The sequence below is a fragment of the Perognathus longimembris genome, chromosome 1 (assembly GCF_023159225.1).
Source record: "Perognathus longimembris pacificus isolate PPM17 chromosome 1, ASM2315922v1, whole genome shotgun sequence".
NCBI classification, from domain to species: domain Eukaryota; kingdom Metazoa; phylum Chordata; class Mammalia; order Rodentia; family Heteromyidae; genus Perognathus; species Perognathus longimembris.
This window is the reverse complement of record NC_063161.1, coordinates 119,507,499-119,523,240: the sequence shown is the minus strand read 5'-3', so window position 1 is coordinate 119,523,240 and position 15,742 is coordinate 119,507,499. Positions and strand designations below refer to the sequence as shown.

At 44.0% G+C, this 15,742-nt stretch overlaps 1 protein-coding gene and 1 pseudogene across 1 annotated transcript in view; one reads left to right on the top strand and one right to left on the bottom strand.

Annotated features, from left to right (window-relative positions):
• The window catches only part of Acer2 (alkaline ceramidase 2), a 68,553-nt gene that overhangs the window by 12,938 nt on the left and 39,873 nt on the right, over positions 1-15,742 (bottom strand). The window contains exon 5 of the mRNA XM_048357345.1: positions 2,803-2,864. Coding sequence (XP_048213302.1) covers positions 2,803-2,864 — 62 coding nt within the window. The remainder of the gene's footprint in view (positions 1-2,802; positions 2,865-15,742) is intronic.
• On the top strand, positions 3,831-4,857 carry LOC125359613 (annotated as a pseudogene).

Genomic DNA, 15,742 nt, shown 5'->3' with positions numbered 1-15,742 from the left:
GAGACACCCTGTCTCATTTCTCCTAATCACTGTTCTTCTAAGTGCTTGTAGGAAAGAATCAAATAGATATACCACTGAGTTAGACCCACAGCAATGAACTTTGTGGGGATAATAGTGGTCTACTGTTGCGCCACCTCCTACAAATGAAGAAGAAAGATAACAGGGTAGGTCATCTGGCTAACATAATTAGCATCTGTCTCTCAGTCATTCAGTGCCCACTTAATGGGAATCCTAGTCCAATAGAGCTTTTCATAGGCATATCCCAGAACAGGTGAAGGATCAACTAAAGGACCAGTTGAACATGACTTTTCCTCTTTTTTTTTTTTTTTTGACTTTTCCTCTTGTCAGCAAACAGCAAATACTATGTAGTTCTATGCTGCATCTTATTTGCCTTTGGAATTGCCAAAGATTCTGGACCCTTTTCAACAGAATCAGCAAACCTATCACAGCTGAAGTGGAGACAAGCTGTATCAGTGTATCCTGCAAAACCAAAGCCTCCACTAAAGTCCTGAGCTAGCAGAAAGTTAGTGGCAAAGCAGATGATGAAAATGAGAAGCTTTGGGGCTTGTCTCACATTGAACGAGTGGGAGGAATTCTGAAAATTGAATATTGGAAGCCCATGCAATGCAGAGCAGCATGAGATAATGAAAGCAGGGTAAGGGAAGAAAAAACAGAATAAAGACAGCACAAAACAAGAACAGGGCTCTTTGGTTGGGAACATGAATTGCAAATCCAGTTTGTGCTCTGCATAGTGCCTTTAACTGCACTCAACTGCTTTCGGAGGATGAGCCTTCCTTATGCACCAATGTTATGTGCTGTGGGCTCAGCACACAGTAGTAGTCATGAACACACGGTAAACCTTCCAAATATCAGTGTTTCAAGTTGTTGTTCTACGTAGTGAATTTTCTTTCTCTTATCCTTTTTTTTCAGTACTGGCATTTGAACTCAGGGCCTCCCTCTTGCTAGGCAGATATTTACCTCTGAGCCATACCCCCAGACCTTTTGTGCACTGATTATTTTTTTTGAAACTTACAAAATATTTATTTCTGGAATTTATCAACTGTAGGTAAGTAACTGAAACTATAAGAAGCATGACCCCAAATAAGAGAGGACAACAACTGTACCACAAAATGAGCAGCTTAACATAATACAAGATCATACTTCTCTAGTTTGGGAGCCCAGCTTAGCTGAATTTTCTGCTCCACTTATGACAAAGCCAGAATCCAGGTGTTGGCCAGGCTTAATTCCTCCAGAGGCAATAGGGAAAAATCTGTTTCCAAGTTTATTTAGATGACAGCCAAAGTCTAGTCCCTTATGTCTGTATGACATCCATTTTCTTGCTGTCAGCTCACATCACATCACATAAAGATTTGTGCACTGATTATTTTTGAGATCAGATCTCATTTCCTGCCCAGGTACATTTCTGAACCATGGTCCTCCTATTTTTGCTCCCACCATTGCTGCTATGACAGGGGCAGGCCACCACACCCAGCTTCTTCCATTGAGATGGAATCTCACAAACTTTTCTGCTTTGACAGCAAATCTCCTACGTTCTTAGCCTCCCAAGTAGCTAGGATTACAGACAGGGACCAACAGTTCTCAACTATATGCTGACTTTCCTAATCCAGTGCTTCTCTAAAACTTTCATATGGCTGTAAATTACCTACCTCATCTTTGAAGATATGTTAAATTTTGAATTCTTATTCAGTAGGTCTGAAATGAGGCCTGAGATTCTATGTTTCTAACATGTTCCCAATGTGCTGGTCCTTGGACTATAGCTTGAATGATGTACACTTTCTTCTTCTCTGTGGGTCATGTACTAGCTCACTTAGTTATGAATCATACCAAAATAAACCAAAGACATAAGCTTTCTCGTCATCTGTAGCTCAGTCTACACTGTAACTGTAAACTGAACACACCCCATAGCTCCAAGCAGTTATCTTAGGTATTCACACACATGCACACACACACACACACGCACACACACACATACATACATACATACATACATACACACACAGTCACCACACACTGAGATCTGAGATCTGACATGTTCCCCCTAAATGCTCATGAATTAAAGGCATGGTCCCCCGTGTTCAGAGGTGGGGCTTTGGGAGGTGATTGAATCATGAAATGAAGGTTCCGATCTCATCCACATGTTAACACATGGATAGATTCACAATTTAATGGCATTGTTGGCAGGTAGATCTGGGGCTGGGAATATGGCCTTGTGGTAGAGTACTTGCCTCACATACATGAAGCCCTGGGTTTGACTCCTCAGCACCACATATATAGAAAAAGCCAAAAGTGACGCTGTACTTCAAGTGGTAGCCTGGAGCAAAAGGAAGCCAGGGACAGTACTCAGGCCCTGAGTTCAAGCCCCAGGACTGGCAAAGAAAAAATTCCCTATCATCCATCACAGGGCCAAGCAGGCATCCATTAGACCCAGGGTCTTTACTTCATCGTGATATAAGAATGTGAAAAATGTTACTTATAGAGGTAGAGATAGGTAGGGGGAGGAATATCTTCTTACAAACTTGTGGCAATTTTCTCTCTCTGACAAGATATGAGCTCCTAAAGGTCAGTAAACTAGACCCATTGTAACAATTAGTCACTACTATTATCCTGCTTGTTTCTAAGAGTCTTAGCAATGACTATCAAGAGGTGTTCAGCTGAGCAAAGTGGTATATGCCCAAACCTCAACTCTCAGAAGGCATAGGCAAAAAGATCACAGGTTTAAGCCCTGTCTGGACTATCTAGAAAAACTGTCTCCATCAAACACAGGAAAGTAAGAGGCCTGACCTGTTTTCACTGTTCTCTTGGATTCCAGCCAGCCACCAAATGAGTGCGCCCACATTGGCCTGCTGGAGGAGAGAACATGCAGGGCAGACATCAACCATTCTAGCTGACGGTTTCCTAGTCCAGCTAGCCCAGCCATGGGCTACAGATCTCAAGCAAGTTCACATAAGTCCAGAAGAGTGGCCCAGTCAAAATCTTCAACCGAAAACATCATGAACTAAACAGCTTTTATTTTAGCCACCAAGTTTGGGGATGTTTGTTATGGAGCAAGAGCTAGTGCAGGAAGAGGTTGTGTTTTATCTTTATGTCTTCAATGCTTAATACCATGCTTGGTATGAGACTCAGCCAATAAATATCAAATACATGAATTAGGAAATACAAAAGGGGCTGGGGATATAGCCTAGTGGCAAGAGTGCCTGCCTCGGATACACGAGGCCCTAGGTTCGATTCCCCAGCACCACACATACAGAAAACGGCCAGAAGCGGCGCTGTGGCTCAAGTGGCAGAGTGCTAGCCTTGAGCGGGAAAAAGCCAGGGACAGTGCTTAGGCCCTGAGTCCAAGGCCCAGGACTGGCCAAAAAAAAAAAAAAAAGGAAATACAAAAGGCAGATACCAATAGCTCACACCTATAAGTATAGCTATTTGGTGGTCCAAGGACCACCAAAGAGCTAGCTGAGTCTGAAAATTGTATTAAATTCCATCTCCAAAATAACCAGTAAATAAGCAGGGCTGGAGGCCTGGCTCAAGTGGTATAGCACCAGCTCAGCAGTCAAGTCAAGCAAGTGGGATGCCTTCCATTCCAAAACCAGTATCATGAAAGAAAGAAAGAGAAAAAGAAACAAAGGCCTTGGCGTGATTCCGTCCTGCGTCTCTTCTCGGCCTCGGAGCTGCCCTCCTCTGTCCGCCCTCGCCGTGCCCACCCACAGAGGACTCGATGGACATGGACATGACCCCGCTGCGGCCCCAGAACTACCTTTTCAGTTGTGAACTAAAAGCTGACAAAGATTATCACTTTAAGGTAGATAATGATGAAAATGAGCATCAGTTATCATTAAGAACGGTTAGTTTGGGCTGGGGAGATAGCCTAGTGGCAAGAGTGCCTGCCTCGGATACACGAGGCCCTAGGTTCGAGTCCCCAGCACCACATATACAGAAAACGGCCAGAAGCGGCGCTGTGGCTCAAGTGGCAGAGTGCTAGCCTTGAGCGGGAAGAAGCCAGGGACAGTGCTCAGGCCCTGAGTCCAAGGCCCAGGACTGGCCAAAAAAAAAAAAAAATTAAAAAAAAAAAAAAAAAAAAAAAAGAACGGTTAGTTTAGGGGCTGGTGCAAAAGATGAACTGCATATCGTCGAGGCAGAGGCAATGAACTATGAGGGAAGTCCAATTAAAGTGACTCTGGCAACTTTGAAAATGTCTGTGCAGCCAACGGTTTCCCTTGGGGGCTTTGAAATCACGCCACCTGTGGTCCTGGGCTGAAGTGTGGCTCGGGACCTGTGCACATTAGTGGACAGCACTTAGTTGCTGTGGAGGAGGATGCAGAGTCAGAAGATGAAGAGGAGGATGTTAAACTCCTGAGTGTGTCTGGAAAGCAGTCTGCCCCTGGAGGTGGTAGCAAGGTTCCACAGAAAAAAGTAAAACTTGCTGAGGAAGATGAGGAGGAGGAGGATGAAGATGATGAGGAGGAAGAGGATGATGATGATGATTCTGATGATGAGAAAGCAGAAGAAAAAGTTCCAGTGAAGAAATCTATACGAGATACTCCAGCCAAAAATGCACAGAAATCAAACCAGAATGGAAAAGACACCAAGATCAAAAGGTCAAGAATCCTTAAAAAAAACAGGAAAAAATTCCTAAAACACCAAAAGGACCTAGTTCAGTAGAAGACATCAAAGCAAAAATGCAAGCAAGTATAGAAAAAGGTGGTTCTCTCCCCAAAGTGGAAGCCAAGTTCATCAACTACGTGAAGAATTGCTTTCGGATGACTGACCAGGAGGCTATTCAAGATCTCTGGCAATGGAGGAAATCTCTTTAAGAGTAGTTGGGGCTGTTTGTTGAAATTTTCCCTCATTTCATTTCTGTAAGAGTTGATATCTGGCTGTCCTTTTTATAATGCGAAGTGAGAACTTTCCCTGCTGTGTTTGATAAATGTTGTGTAGGTTCCACTGCCAAGACGTGTTGTCCAAAATGCCCGTTTAGTTTTTAAAGATGGAACTCCACTCTGTGCTTGAATTTAAGTATGTATGGAATGTTATGATAGGCTGCAGTAGAAGTGATGGTCAGATGTGGAAATGGTGGGGATACAAAATATACATGTGAAATAAACTCAGTATTTTATTTGTTTGGTTTTGTTTTTGTTGCCAGTCCTGGGCCTTGAACTCAGGGCCTGAGCACTGTCCCTGGCTTCTTTTTGCTCAAGGCTAGTACTCTGCCACTTGAGCCACAGCACCACTTCTGGCCATTTTCTATATATGTGATGCTGAGGAATCGAACCCAGGGCTTCATGTATACAAGGCGAGTACGTTACCACTAGGCCATATTCCCAGCCCTAAACTCAGTATTTTAATAAAGTAAAAAGAAAAGAAAAAGAAACAAAGAAGGGAGGGAGGGGTGAACAAATTCACATTACAGGCCATTCTGAGTCTTTGAACAGCTCAACAATGACTTCTCAGGGAAAAGGACAAAAAAAAGCCAAATAAGCAGGAGAAAGAAAAGGAAGCCTGACTGATGGGAGTGAAACATGGGCAAGAAAAGAGAGTCCCACCCTCCTGCAGACAGGGACTTTGAGAACTGACCATTAGCCCTGTTCAGGACTCTAGGGGAATTCTGAGGCTGAGAGATCACCAATTGCTTGTTTATTAGGGAGGAATGGGGCTGCCAGTCATTGCTAGGTGCCCATTAGGTCTTCAGGTCCTGTCTGAGGAATTCCATCCTATGAGGTCGACCTGATGGAAAAGCAGAGGGAGACAAAAGGGAAGAGCATGCTAGGCAACAAGGAGAGTACCAGGAAGAATATGGAGACACAGGAGGCCATAGAATGGTTCCAAGTTGCATTCAGTGGCTGGAGCTTCCCAGCATGTGTGCCCTGGAGAGCAATGGAGCAATGGAGAGAGGATGGGAAAGCCAGGCTGTCACAAGACCTTGAATTTCATCTTGAAGGCAATATGACTTATTTTTGCTTGCCGATGGCGGGGGGCGGGGGGGAGTCTTTGGCACAGAGTCTGGTATGAAGTAAATTCTCAGTCATTGTTAGATGGAAAAATTTTTTTTAGGTTTGGAAGGGAGTAAGTCTTCAGTTTCAGTAGTTCATTTGATCTGAGAGGCTCTTGGTCAATCTTTAATATATTAAGAAAAACAACTGTTGCTCACTGAGTGTTTATTATAAGGACTCTCTATCTCTCATATTGGGCTGAACATTGAAAATTAATATTGATGGCTGGCTCCCACACCCATAAAGTTTGATTTAATTGATCTGGGTGCTTCTCAGTCCTGGGATGTTGGAAATTCCTCCAACTCAAATGTATGGCCACGGGTGAGAGCCATGGCCCAATCTTAGAATCCATGGCATCCCCGGGAGGTGGACACGTGTTATCTCCATTATGCAAATGAGGACAGGGAGCATAAAATAACTTGCTCACACTCACACAGTTTGCTAATCTGCAAATTTAGGATACAAAGTTGGTATAGATGTGCCCAAAGATATAGAGAACTAATCAGCAGCTTTCATGCTCATCTTTTTTCTCTTCTCTAGAAGCTCTCCATGCTTAACTCAGAAGACTTCTTTTGAGATAAATCTCAAAACACTTTATATTGTGAGAGAGAGATTAAGTTCACAGAAGTTTATCTACTGCTAGACTTGCTTACAGTAATCAAGCTAGGCAGGTTTAGAGGAAGAGAAACTGGGCTGATCTCTTCAGAGAGAAGCACAAAACCTCTGTGGACCAGGAAAACTGAGTACAAAGTAAAGACAAAGAGGAAGATGGTGGTGGGCCACGGAGGAAGGGTAGAAAATCAGTACTGACAAACTCCTCGCATTGTTCTGCCAGCACAAGCAGCTGGATGCTCTTTTCATAATTCTTTGTCTTTTCCAAAAAGACAGGACACCAGCCTTGAGCAGAATAAAAGCTAAGCAAGAATATGAGGCCCTGGGGTCAAGCTGTAGTACTGAGGCAGAGAGGTTAGGTGGGGAGGGGGATAAAAGTCATAGCACTCCAGGCATTGTCAGTTCACCCCTGTAATCCTCTCTACTCAGGAGACTGAATTCTGGAGATCACAATCCAAAGTCAGGCCGGGCAGGAAAGTGTATGAGACTCTTATCTCCAATTAACCACCAGAAAGCTGGAAGTGGATCTGTGGCTCAAAGTGGTAAGGCATTAGTCTTGAGTAAAGAACTCAGGGACAGCACCCAGGCCCTGATCTCCCCACACCCCAAAAAAAGTTGCAGCACATTCTACATAAAAGATCTCCAGTGGAAAAATCTTACCGCTCTGGTGGGGATACTAATAATGGCAGAGGCTATGCATGTGTGCTCAATTTTGCTGTAAACCTAAAATTGCTCTGGAAATGCAGTGTATCTTTCTACTTTAGTAACTATGTCCTTAGCTATGCAGAAACTTTTTATTTTGATGTTATATCATACAAAGGCCTAATATCCAATATATACAAAGAGCTCAAGAAACTAACTCCTCCCAAACCTAATAATCACTAAATGGGCAAGGGAGCTAAGGAAAGACTTCTCACAAGAGGTAAGAATGGCAAAGAAATACCGGAGGAAATGCTCAGAGTCTTTGAACACAAAGGAAATGCAAATCAAAACAACTCTGAGATTCCATCTCACCCCAATCAGATTGGCCAACATTGTGAATTCAAACGACATAAATGTTGATGGGGGTGTGAGGGAAAAGGAACCATACTGCACTAGTGGTAGGAATGTAAATTAGTACAATTATTCTAGACAGCAGTCTGGAGGTTCCTCAAAAAACTAAATAGACCTTCCCATGGCCCAGCCATACCACTCCTGTGCATCTACCCTGAATATTATGAGCCAGGATATGATAAAGACACCTGGCTCATCCATGTTCATTGCCACACTATTCACAATAGCCAAGATATGAAATAGATGCCCCACAATAGATGAGTGGATCTAAAATGGTGGTACCTATACACAATGGAATTTTACATAGCCATTAGAAAGAATAAAATAATGTCATTTGCAGAAAAATGGATGGAACTAGAACAAATCATCTTAAGTGAGGTAAACCAAGCTCAAAGAGATAAAGCATGCTTTTTCTCTCTGATATGCAGAAATTAGATCTAAAGGCACTGGGATATGACAAATTATACAGGATTTTAGATATTAACATACAGTGAGGCCAAAAGAGGCTAGTCTTAGAAGAGAAATACACAGGCACAATGCCTACATGCCTCATCATATTTATATAAAATAATATACATATCAAAATGAACTCCAAGATAGGGAAACAAGAGATCTCTTTTTTTTAATTTAAAGTCTTCATTTTTGGTGATTTTGTGTGTTTTTCCTCATATATGGTATATTCAAGTGTATACCTTCAGAAGGGTTCAGAGGAGGGTACATAACTGGAGAGAAAAGGGATGAAAAGTGCACAGTGGAGCTCATTGGACACTGATGAAAGTGAATTCCACAACTCGTGGGTGGAGACGGGAGGGAGGAACTGGGAGTGAGGGAATAGAAGACACTGTGTGAGAGGAAATGCACTCATTACCTGACTCATGTCATTGTAATCCCTCTGTATATCACCTCCATGCTAACAATAAAGTAAATTAATAATAATGAAAGAAATGGAAGTCTATTTAAAAACAAACAAAACAGGCAGTTTGCTGGGGCAATTTGTCAAACTCTGCCCCAGAATCATCTAGGAAACTTGAAAATATCCTGTCAGAATCTCCAGGGGTAGGAATGAAACCCCACTTCTTTCTTTTCAAACCACCTCAGACATTTCTAGCAAGCAGACTGTTGCATTAGGATGAGGGCAAAATGAAAGCTCAAGTCAGTTGAGGGCTGGCTATGGTCACTCTGATTCTAGCCGGTCACACTGCTTAAGGAAGTAGGCTCTGTTTTCTACGCTCAACAGATGCAAGCACTGAGACCCACAAAGGCTTAAGTGGTACAAGAAGATTCCATGAACCTAAGGTGTGTGATACAGCAGAAAAGGTGCAGGACATGGACCAATCATAGGAACAGCATGGCAGGATGGGATGGCAGGTAAGACGGCCACTGCTAACCTGTGGCCTACATACCATGTGATAGTGGTCATGACTCTAGACTCAGACTCTGGACACACTCAGCTATCCATAGGGATGACTTCACTCTGGAGATGGGAGGCCACCTCCACACCACATGTGGAGACCCTGTAGCAACTGAGAACAGGAGTGAAAAAGATGGGCTATTTTTAAGATGCAATGCAAGAATTTAGGTTAGTAGAACACTGCCACTTGCACTAGAGTTTGGCTCATGTGACAACCTTGATACCCGTCCTATAGAAAACAATTCTAGAGCTGGGCTCTGGTGGCTCACACCTATAATCCCAGCTACTCAGGAGGCTGCGACCTGAAGATTGTAGTTTGAAGCCAGTCCTTGAGCCTCTTACTCCAATTAACCACTAGAAAACCAGAAGTGGAGCTGTAACTCAAAGTGGTAGAGTGCTAGCCTAAAGCAAAACAGCTCAGGAACAGTGCCCAGGCCCTGAGTTCAAGCCCCAATATAAAGGAAGGAAAGAAGGAAGGAAGGAAGGAAGGAAGGAAGGAAGGAAGGAAGGAAGGAAGGAAGGAAGGAAGGAAGGAAGGAAGGAAGGAAGGAAGGGACAGACTACATAAGGAGGATTCCAGAAGCAATGATTTGAAAATGATTCTAAGACACAGCCTTCCTCTCAGAGGTACTGGATTTTCCATATTCCTGTGTTTGAGTCCTGACCCTCAGTATCTCAGAACATGACTTTGTTTGGCAACAGGGCCACTGCAGATGCAGCTGGTTCACTTGCTGACCCCCTAATCCAAGGTGACTTCTGTCCTGCTAAAGGGGGAGATCTAAGCCCATTTTTGAACACATGTGAAGATGAGGGCAGAGATCAGGCAATGCTTTCACACCCCAAGCAATGCCAGAGATGGTCAGCCAACCACCTGAAGTAGGAAGAGCCATGGAAAAGTCTTCACTACCCACAGAAGGAACCAACCCACTGCCCCCTGATCTCAACTTTCTGGCCTCCAGAGTGCAAGGACATACATTTCTGTTGTGTCAGTCACCCAGTTTGTAATGCTTGTGACATCTGTCCCTCAGTGAATAATCCCCTCTCACAAAACTGAGAGAGAGGGGCTGTGGATATGGCCTAGTGGCAAGAGTGCCTGCCTCATATACATGAGGCCCTGGGTTCGATTCCCAAGCACCACATATACAGAAAATGGCCAGAAGTGGCGCTGTGGCTCAAGTGGCAGAGTGCTAGCCTTGAGCAAAAAGAAGCCAGGGACAGTGCTCAGGCCCTGAGTCCAAGCCCCAGGACTGGCCAAAAAAATAAATAAATAAAAACAAAACTGAGAGAGAAGGCTGAGAACATGATTCAAGTGGTAGAGCACTTGCCTAGACAGAACAAGGCTCTTAGTTCAATCCAAATTACTATCTTTAAAAAAATCATTTCTGCTGTGTGCTGGTGGCCCACGTCTGTAATCCTAGCTACTCAGGAGGCTGAGATCAGAGGATCCACAGTTGTAAGCCATCCTGGGCAGGAAAGTCCCTAAGACTCAACCACCAGAAAACTGGAAATGGAACTGTGCTCCAAGTAGTTGAGTGCTAGGCCTTGAGTAGAGAACCTTAGGGACTGAGCCTAGACATTGAGTTCAAGCCTCATGATCAGCCCCTCCCCCGCAAAAAAAAAAAATCACTTCCATGATTGCGAGTATAACTTACAGATATGATGGACATCAATTCCTACAATTGTTACATTGCGTGCCAGAAGGATTTTTCTGATGTAATTGGGGTCCCTAATCAGTTGACTTTGAAGTAATAAAAAGGTGATTATCCTACTTAGCTTACCCTAAGCAGCTGAGCCCTTGAAAGGGATTGACTCTAAGCCAAGAGATACTCAGAGCATGAGAGTGGAGGCCTATGGAGAAAGCCATGCAGCAAGGCTCTGAGTCATGGCCTCAGGAAATAAGAGCATGCCTTAGCTGACAGCCAGCAAGTAAACAGAATCCCAAATCCTCTACCCCAAGGACTGAACCCTAACAACAAACAGAATGACCCTACAAAGGAGCAGAGTTCCTGACAAGAAGCAGCTGGGCCAACACCTTGGTATCAGTGTCCTAAGACCAGAGCAGAGCAACCAGCTCAATGATGCCCAGACTTCTCAGCTGCAGAATTAGAAGACAGTGAACAGATTCTTTTTTAACCTATTAAGCTCATAATATCCTGGGATGTTGCACTGAGTATTGAAAACTAATACATAGGAGGCCATGCTCCAAGTAGTAAAATAGTATTTTGAAGTGACCAAAATGCAATAGTATGAGTTTTTATTGTAATGTTCGTTATACCTAGGGAGAAAAGTGAAAACAGTCACAAAGCATTCTAGATCTTGAAAGTGCACTTGGGACAAGAAGGATTTCACATAGGCTAAAAATAATTCTACTAATTGCTATCAACTGGTAGGAAGCACTGAGTCGAAGTCTCGTGTGCCTGCAGAAGTATAATGTTCCCACTTTCTCACCCTTCAGGCTCCAAACACACGTGTGGCTTAATAAAGACTATTGATGAAGGGAGGAGGAGAGAATTAATGTCTTCCCACTCTTCCCCACCTGAAAGCGATTAGTGATGGAATAAAGAGCCCAAAGCCTCTCGTTGCAAGCAGGAGACTGAAAGCAAGACAGAGAAGTATTCACATTACAGAAACCACATGAACCATTCCATGTTGGGGACATTGGCACACTGGCCAAGGGATTTCCCACTCCAGTGGAGGAAGCCTTCCTCTCCTTCACTGCCTATTTAATGCTTGACTGTAACAACTGAGAAACATTTGCTGGGCATCTACTGGGTACTTTAGTACTGGCTGGGCTGATTACTCTCCGAGTAGTAGCTTTAAACTGTACTGTTAATTACTTCTCCCGACCACCTGTATGAAGGCTCTCCAGAGAAACAGAACCAGGGGCTGGGACTATGGCTTAGTGGTAGAGTGCTTACCTAACATTCATGAAGCCCTGGATTCAATTCCTCAGCACCACATAAACAGAAAAGGCCAGAAGTGGTGCTGTGGTTCAAATGGTAGAGTGCTAGCTTTGAGCAAAAAGAAGTCAGGGACAGTGCTCAGGCCCCTAGACTGGGAAGGAAGAAAGGAAGGAAGGGAAGGAAGGAACGAACGAATGAAAAAATGAAGGAACGAAGGAACAAAGGAACTAAGGAAGGGAAAAAGAGAGAAAGAGAAAGAAAGACCAGAACCAACAGAAGGCTTAGAGAGAAAAAGATTGATTAGAAAGAATTGGCTCACAGGATTATAGGAACTACTAAATCTAGAATCTGCAGAGGGACTGGCAGGATACACAGAAAGGCCAAGGATGTAATTTCTTTATTTCTTGTCAGTCCTGGGGCTTGAACTTGGGGTCTGGGCAGTACCCCTGAGAGCTCTTTTGCTCAAGGCTGTTTTCTGGTGGTTAATTGGGGATAAAAGTCTCATGGCCTTTTCTGCCTCGGCTGGCTTTGAACCAAGATCCTCAGATCTCAGGATCTTGATTATCAGGTGTTACAGATGTCAGCCACTGGCTCCTGGCTCAATGACATAATTTCTAGTCTTGGCCAGGAGACTGGAGACCAAGGAGAGCTGATACTCCAGTATGAGAAGCAAAACCCAAAAGAGCAGGTGTGACAGAAGTCTAATAGCCTTCTGCTGGAGCATTTCTCCTACTCAGGAAAGGCCAGTGTTTTGATTGGTTGGTTGATTGGTTGGTTTAGGGCTTCAACTAATTGAATGAGACCCACCTATATTGTGGAGGGCAATCTACTTAACTCAAAGTCATCCAAACACATCCTCACCTCAAAGAAACACCTACAATAATGTTCAACCAAATATGATCCACTGAATTGATATGAACTTACCTATCACCCATCTAAAAGGTAAACAGTGCTCTAATTTTCCCACCTGGAAAGAAAACCTAGGTCTTCCCCGTCCACATTAGTAACTCTCAATTCAAGTACTCAGTCACTTAGCAAGTATTTAAGCCCTTTTTACTCACTGTGCTCCCAGAGAACTACAAGCTCCAAAACAAGAGTAAAAAGGTCGCAAAGATGTACATCAGGTTTTATTTTCCATGTGGCCCAGGTACTGGGGGTAGAGGCTGAGTGCCCCCTCCCCCAAGTCACATCAGAAGTGGGTGACAGTGCTAGGGACTCAGTGTCTGTCCACCCTTCTTGCTTTGAGACCAGTTTTTCTTCTTGGGTGACCTTGGATGACTTCAGAGAAGATGAAGCAGTTAGACTTCAAGTTGAGCACTGACCAGATGGTTCCTTCCTTCCCGTTGGCTCTGAGGTCCACTGAGGCCAGAGAATAGCTTCAGGTATCCCAAAAGCCTTTGCTTTCTCATTAGAAAGAAGACAGACTATTTATTCCCTTAGGACAACAGAACAAGGTGTATAGAAGTTACATGGAAAATACCATATAGTCTCATCCTGCTTTTCTGTCACACCTCCCACACAGCACTTGATCATCTCTAATACAATGGTGAGTTCAAGTTCCACTCACCCCAAGACCCACTTCTTCCTCTACCCCCAGCTCCAGACCTTGCCTCCACCGCTCAATGGACGGAAGGCACACTAGTGTCACCTAGTGGCCAAGACAGCCACAACAGCGGTATGCCAGGATTTCCTTGCCCAGGAGCACCTATGATAAAAAGCAGACAGGCTTCTAGCTTTTTTGGGTTCCTTTCCCCAAGAAAATAGCCAAGCAAAGACGGGCAGGATCAGACCCTCTCTGAGGCCCAGTGACATGCACTTCTTCTAAGCCACACATTATCTACCACACTGACTCCTGCACTCCACAAACAGGTCATGTTTGACTGTTTCCATTGTATTAATTGAAACTACTTTTAGCCAGGTGCCTGTGGCTCACACTATAGTCCTAGCTATTCAGGAGGCTGAGATCTGAGGATTGCAATTCAAAGCCAGCTCAGGAAGGAAACTACAATTAACCACCAAAAAGCTGAAATGGAGTTGTGGCTCAAGTGGTAGAGTGCTAGCCTTCAGAGAAAACAAAAAGCTCAGGGACAGTGGCCAGGCCCTGAGTTCAACAGCATAATTAATTAATTTAAATGTAGATGTAACTGGGTAAGAGAAGGTAAGAGTAAGAGAAGGGGTGGCAATGTCCAAAAAGATATGTACTTTTTAACCTGACATATAACTCCGCTGTACATCACTTTTATAATGCCATTTCTGAACACTGCCATATACCACTTCTACTGTAAATCCTCAAACTAAAACTGGACTTTTTAAAATTTTTATTATCAAACTGATGTACAGAGAGGTTACAGTTTCATGCGCTAGGCATTGGATATATTTCTTGTACTGTTTGTTACCTCGTCCCTCATTCCCCCCTCCCCCTCTCCCTTTCCCCCCCATGAATTGTTCAGTCATTTACACCAAACAGTTTTGCAAGTATTGCTTTTGTAGTTTGTTTGACTTTTTTTACCCTGTGTCTCTCGGTTTTGGTATTCCCTTTCAATTTCCTAGTTCTAATACTAGTATACACAGTTTCCAATATACTCAGATAAGATACAGAGATAGTGTAGGTACAACCACAGGAAGGGAATACAAGAAGATCATCAATAATAGAAGCTACAGTTACACATAGCACGTTGAAAGTAGTTACAATAGTGACATAACAATGGTTTCCATAACATGGAGTTCATTTCACTTAGCATCATCTTATGTGATCATAAGGGTATAGCTATTGGGCTCTTGTGATCCTCTGCTGTGACTTGCCTAAACCTGTGCTAATTATTCCCTATGAGGGAGACCATAGAGTCCATGTAAAACTGGATTTTTTAAGTGGGAAGTAGGCATGTCTATTTTCAGGGAAAGAAGAGAGCTGACACTGGAGTGGGAAGCCAATATTGAAGTGGGAAGCTGATAGAAACTGGAGTGGGAAGCACTGGAGTGGGAAGCTAACAGTAGACTGGGAAGCTGACACTGGACTGGGAAGCCAATACTGTAGTGGGAAGCTGATAGATACTGGAGTGGGAAGCTGGCACTGGACTGGGAAGCCAATAAATCCTGGAGTGGAAAGCTGATACTGTTTGTGCCCTGCTCCCCGGTTCAAAGCCAGCCTTTGCAGAAAAGTCCCTATGAGACTCTTATCTCTCATTAACCACTCAAAAACTGGAAGTGGATCTGCGGCTCAAGTGGTAGAGAGCTAGCCTTGAACACAAAGAGGCTCAGGAACAGCACCCAGTCTCTGAATTCAAGCCCCACAACCAGCACCACCAACAACAAAAAGCCTCGCCTACATCTAACTGCAACTCTGAGCAGTCCTATTTTGATTTGCACATGAAATTCCCCCCAACCCCACTCAAAGGCTCTTGTGTTGGAGGCATGGTAAATCCAATCTTTGAGCAGTGATGAGAGCTCTGCTCTGATGCAATCAATAGATGAATGCATTGATGGATCTGGTCCTGTTGGGAGATGGTGGAAACTTTGCAAGATAGGAGCTAGATGGAGGAAGTGGGTTGCTGGGAGCATGTTCCTTTGGGGCTGTCTCTTGTCCAAGGCCCCCCTCTGTCTGGCTCACTACTTCCTACAGGCCATGAAGCGAGCAGCTCTGCTCCATCACACCCTCAACGGGATGTTCTGCCTCACCACACACATCTGCCAGTATGAGGGCTAGAACTCAGGGCCACAAGCTGTGAGTCAGCTTGCTTGCTTGCTCATGGCTGGTGCTT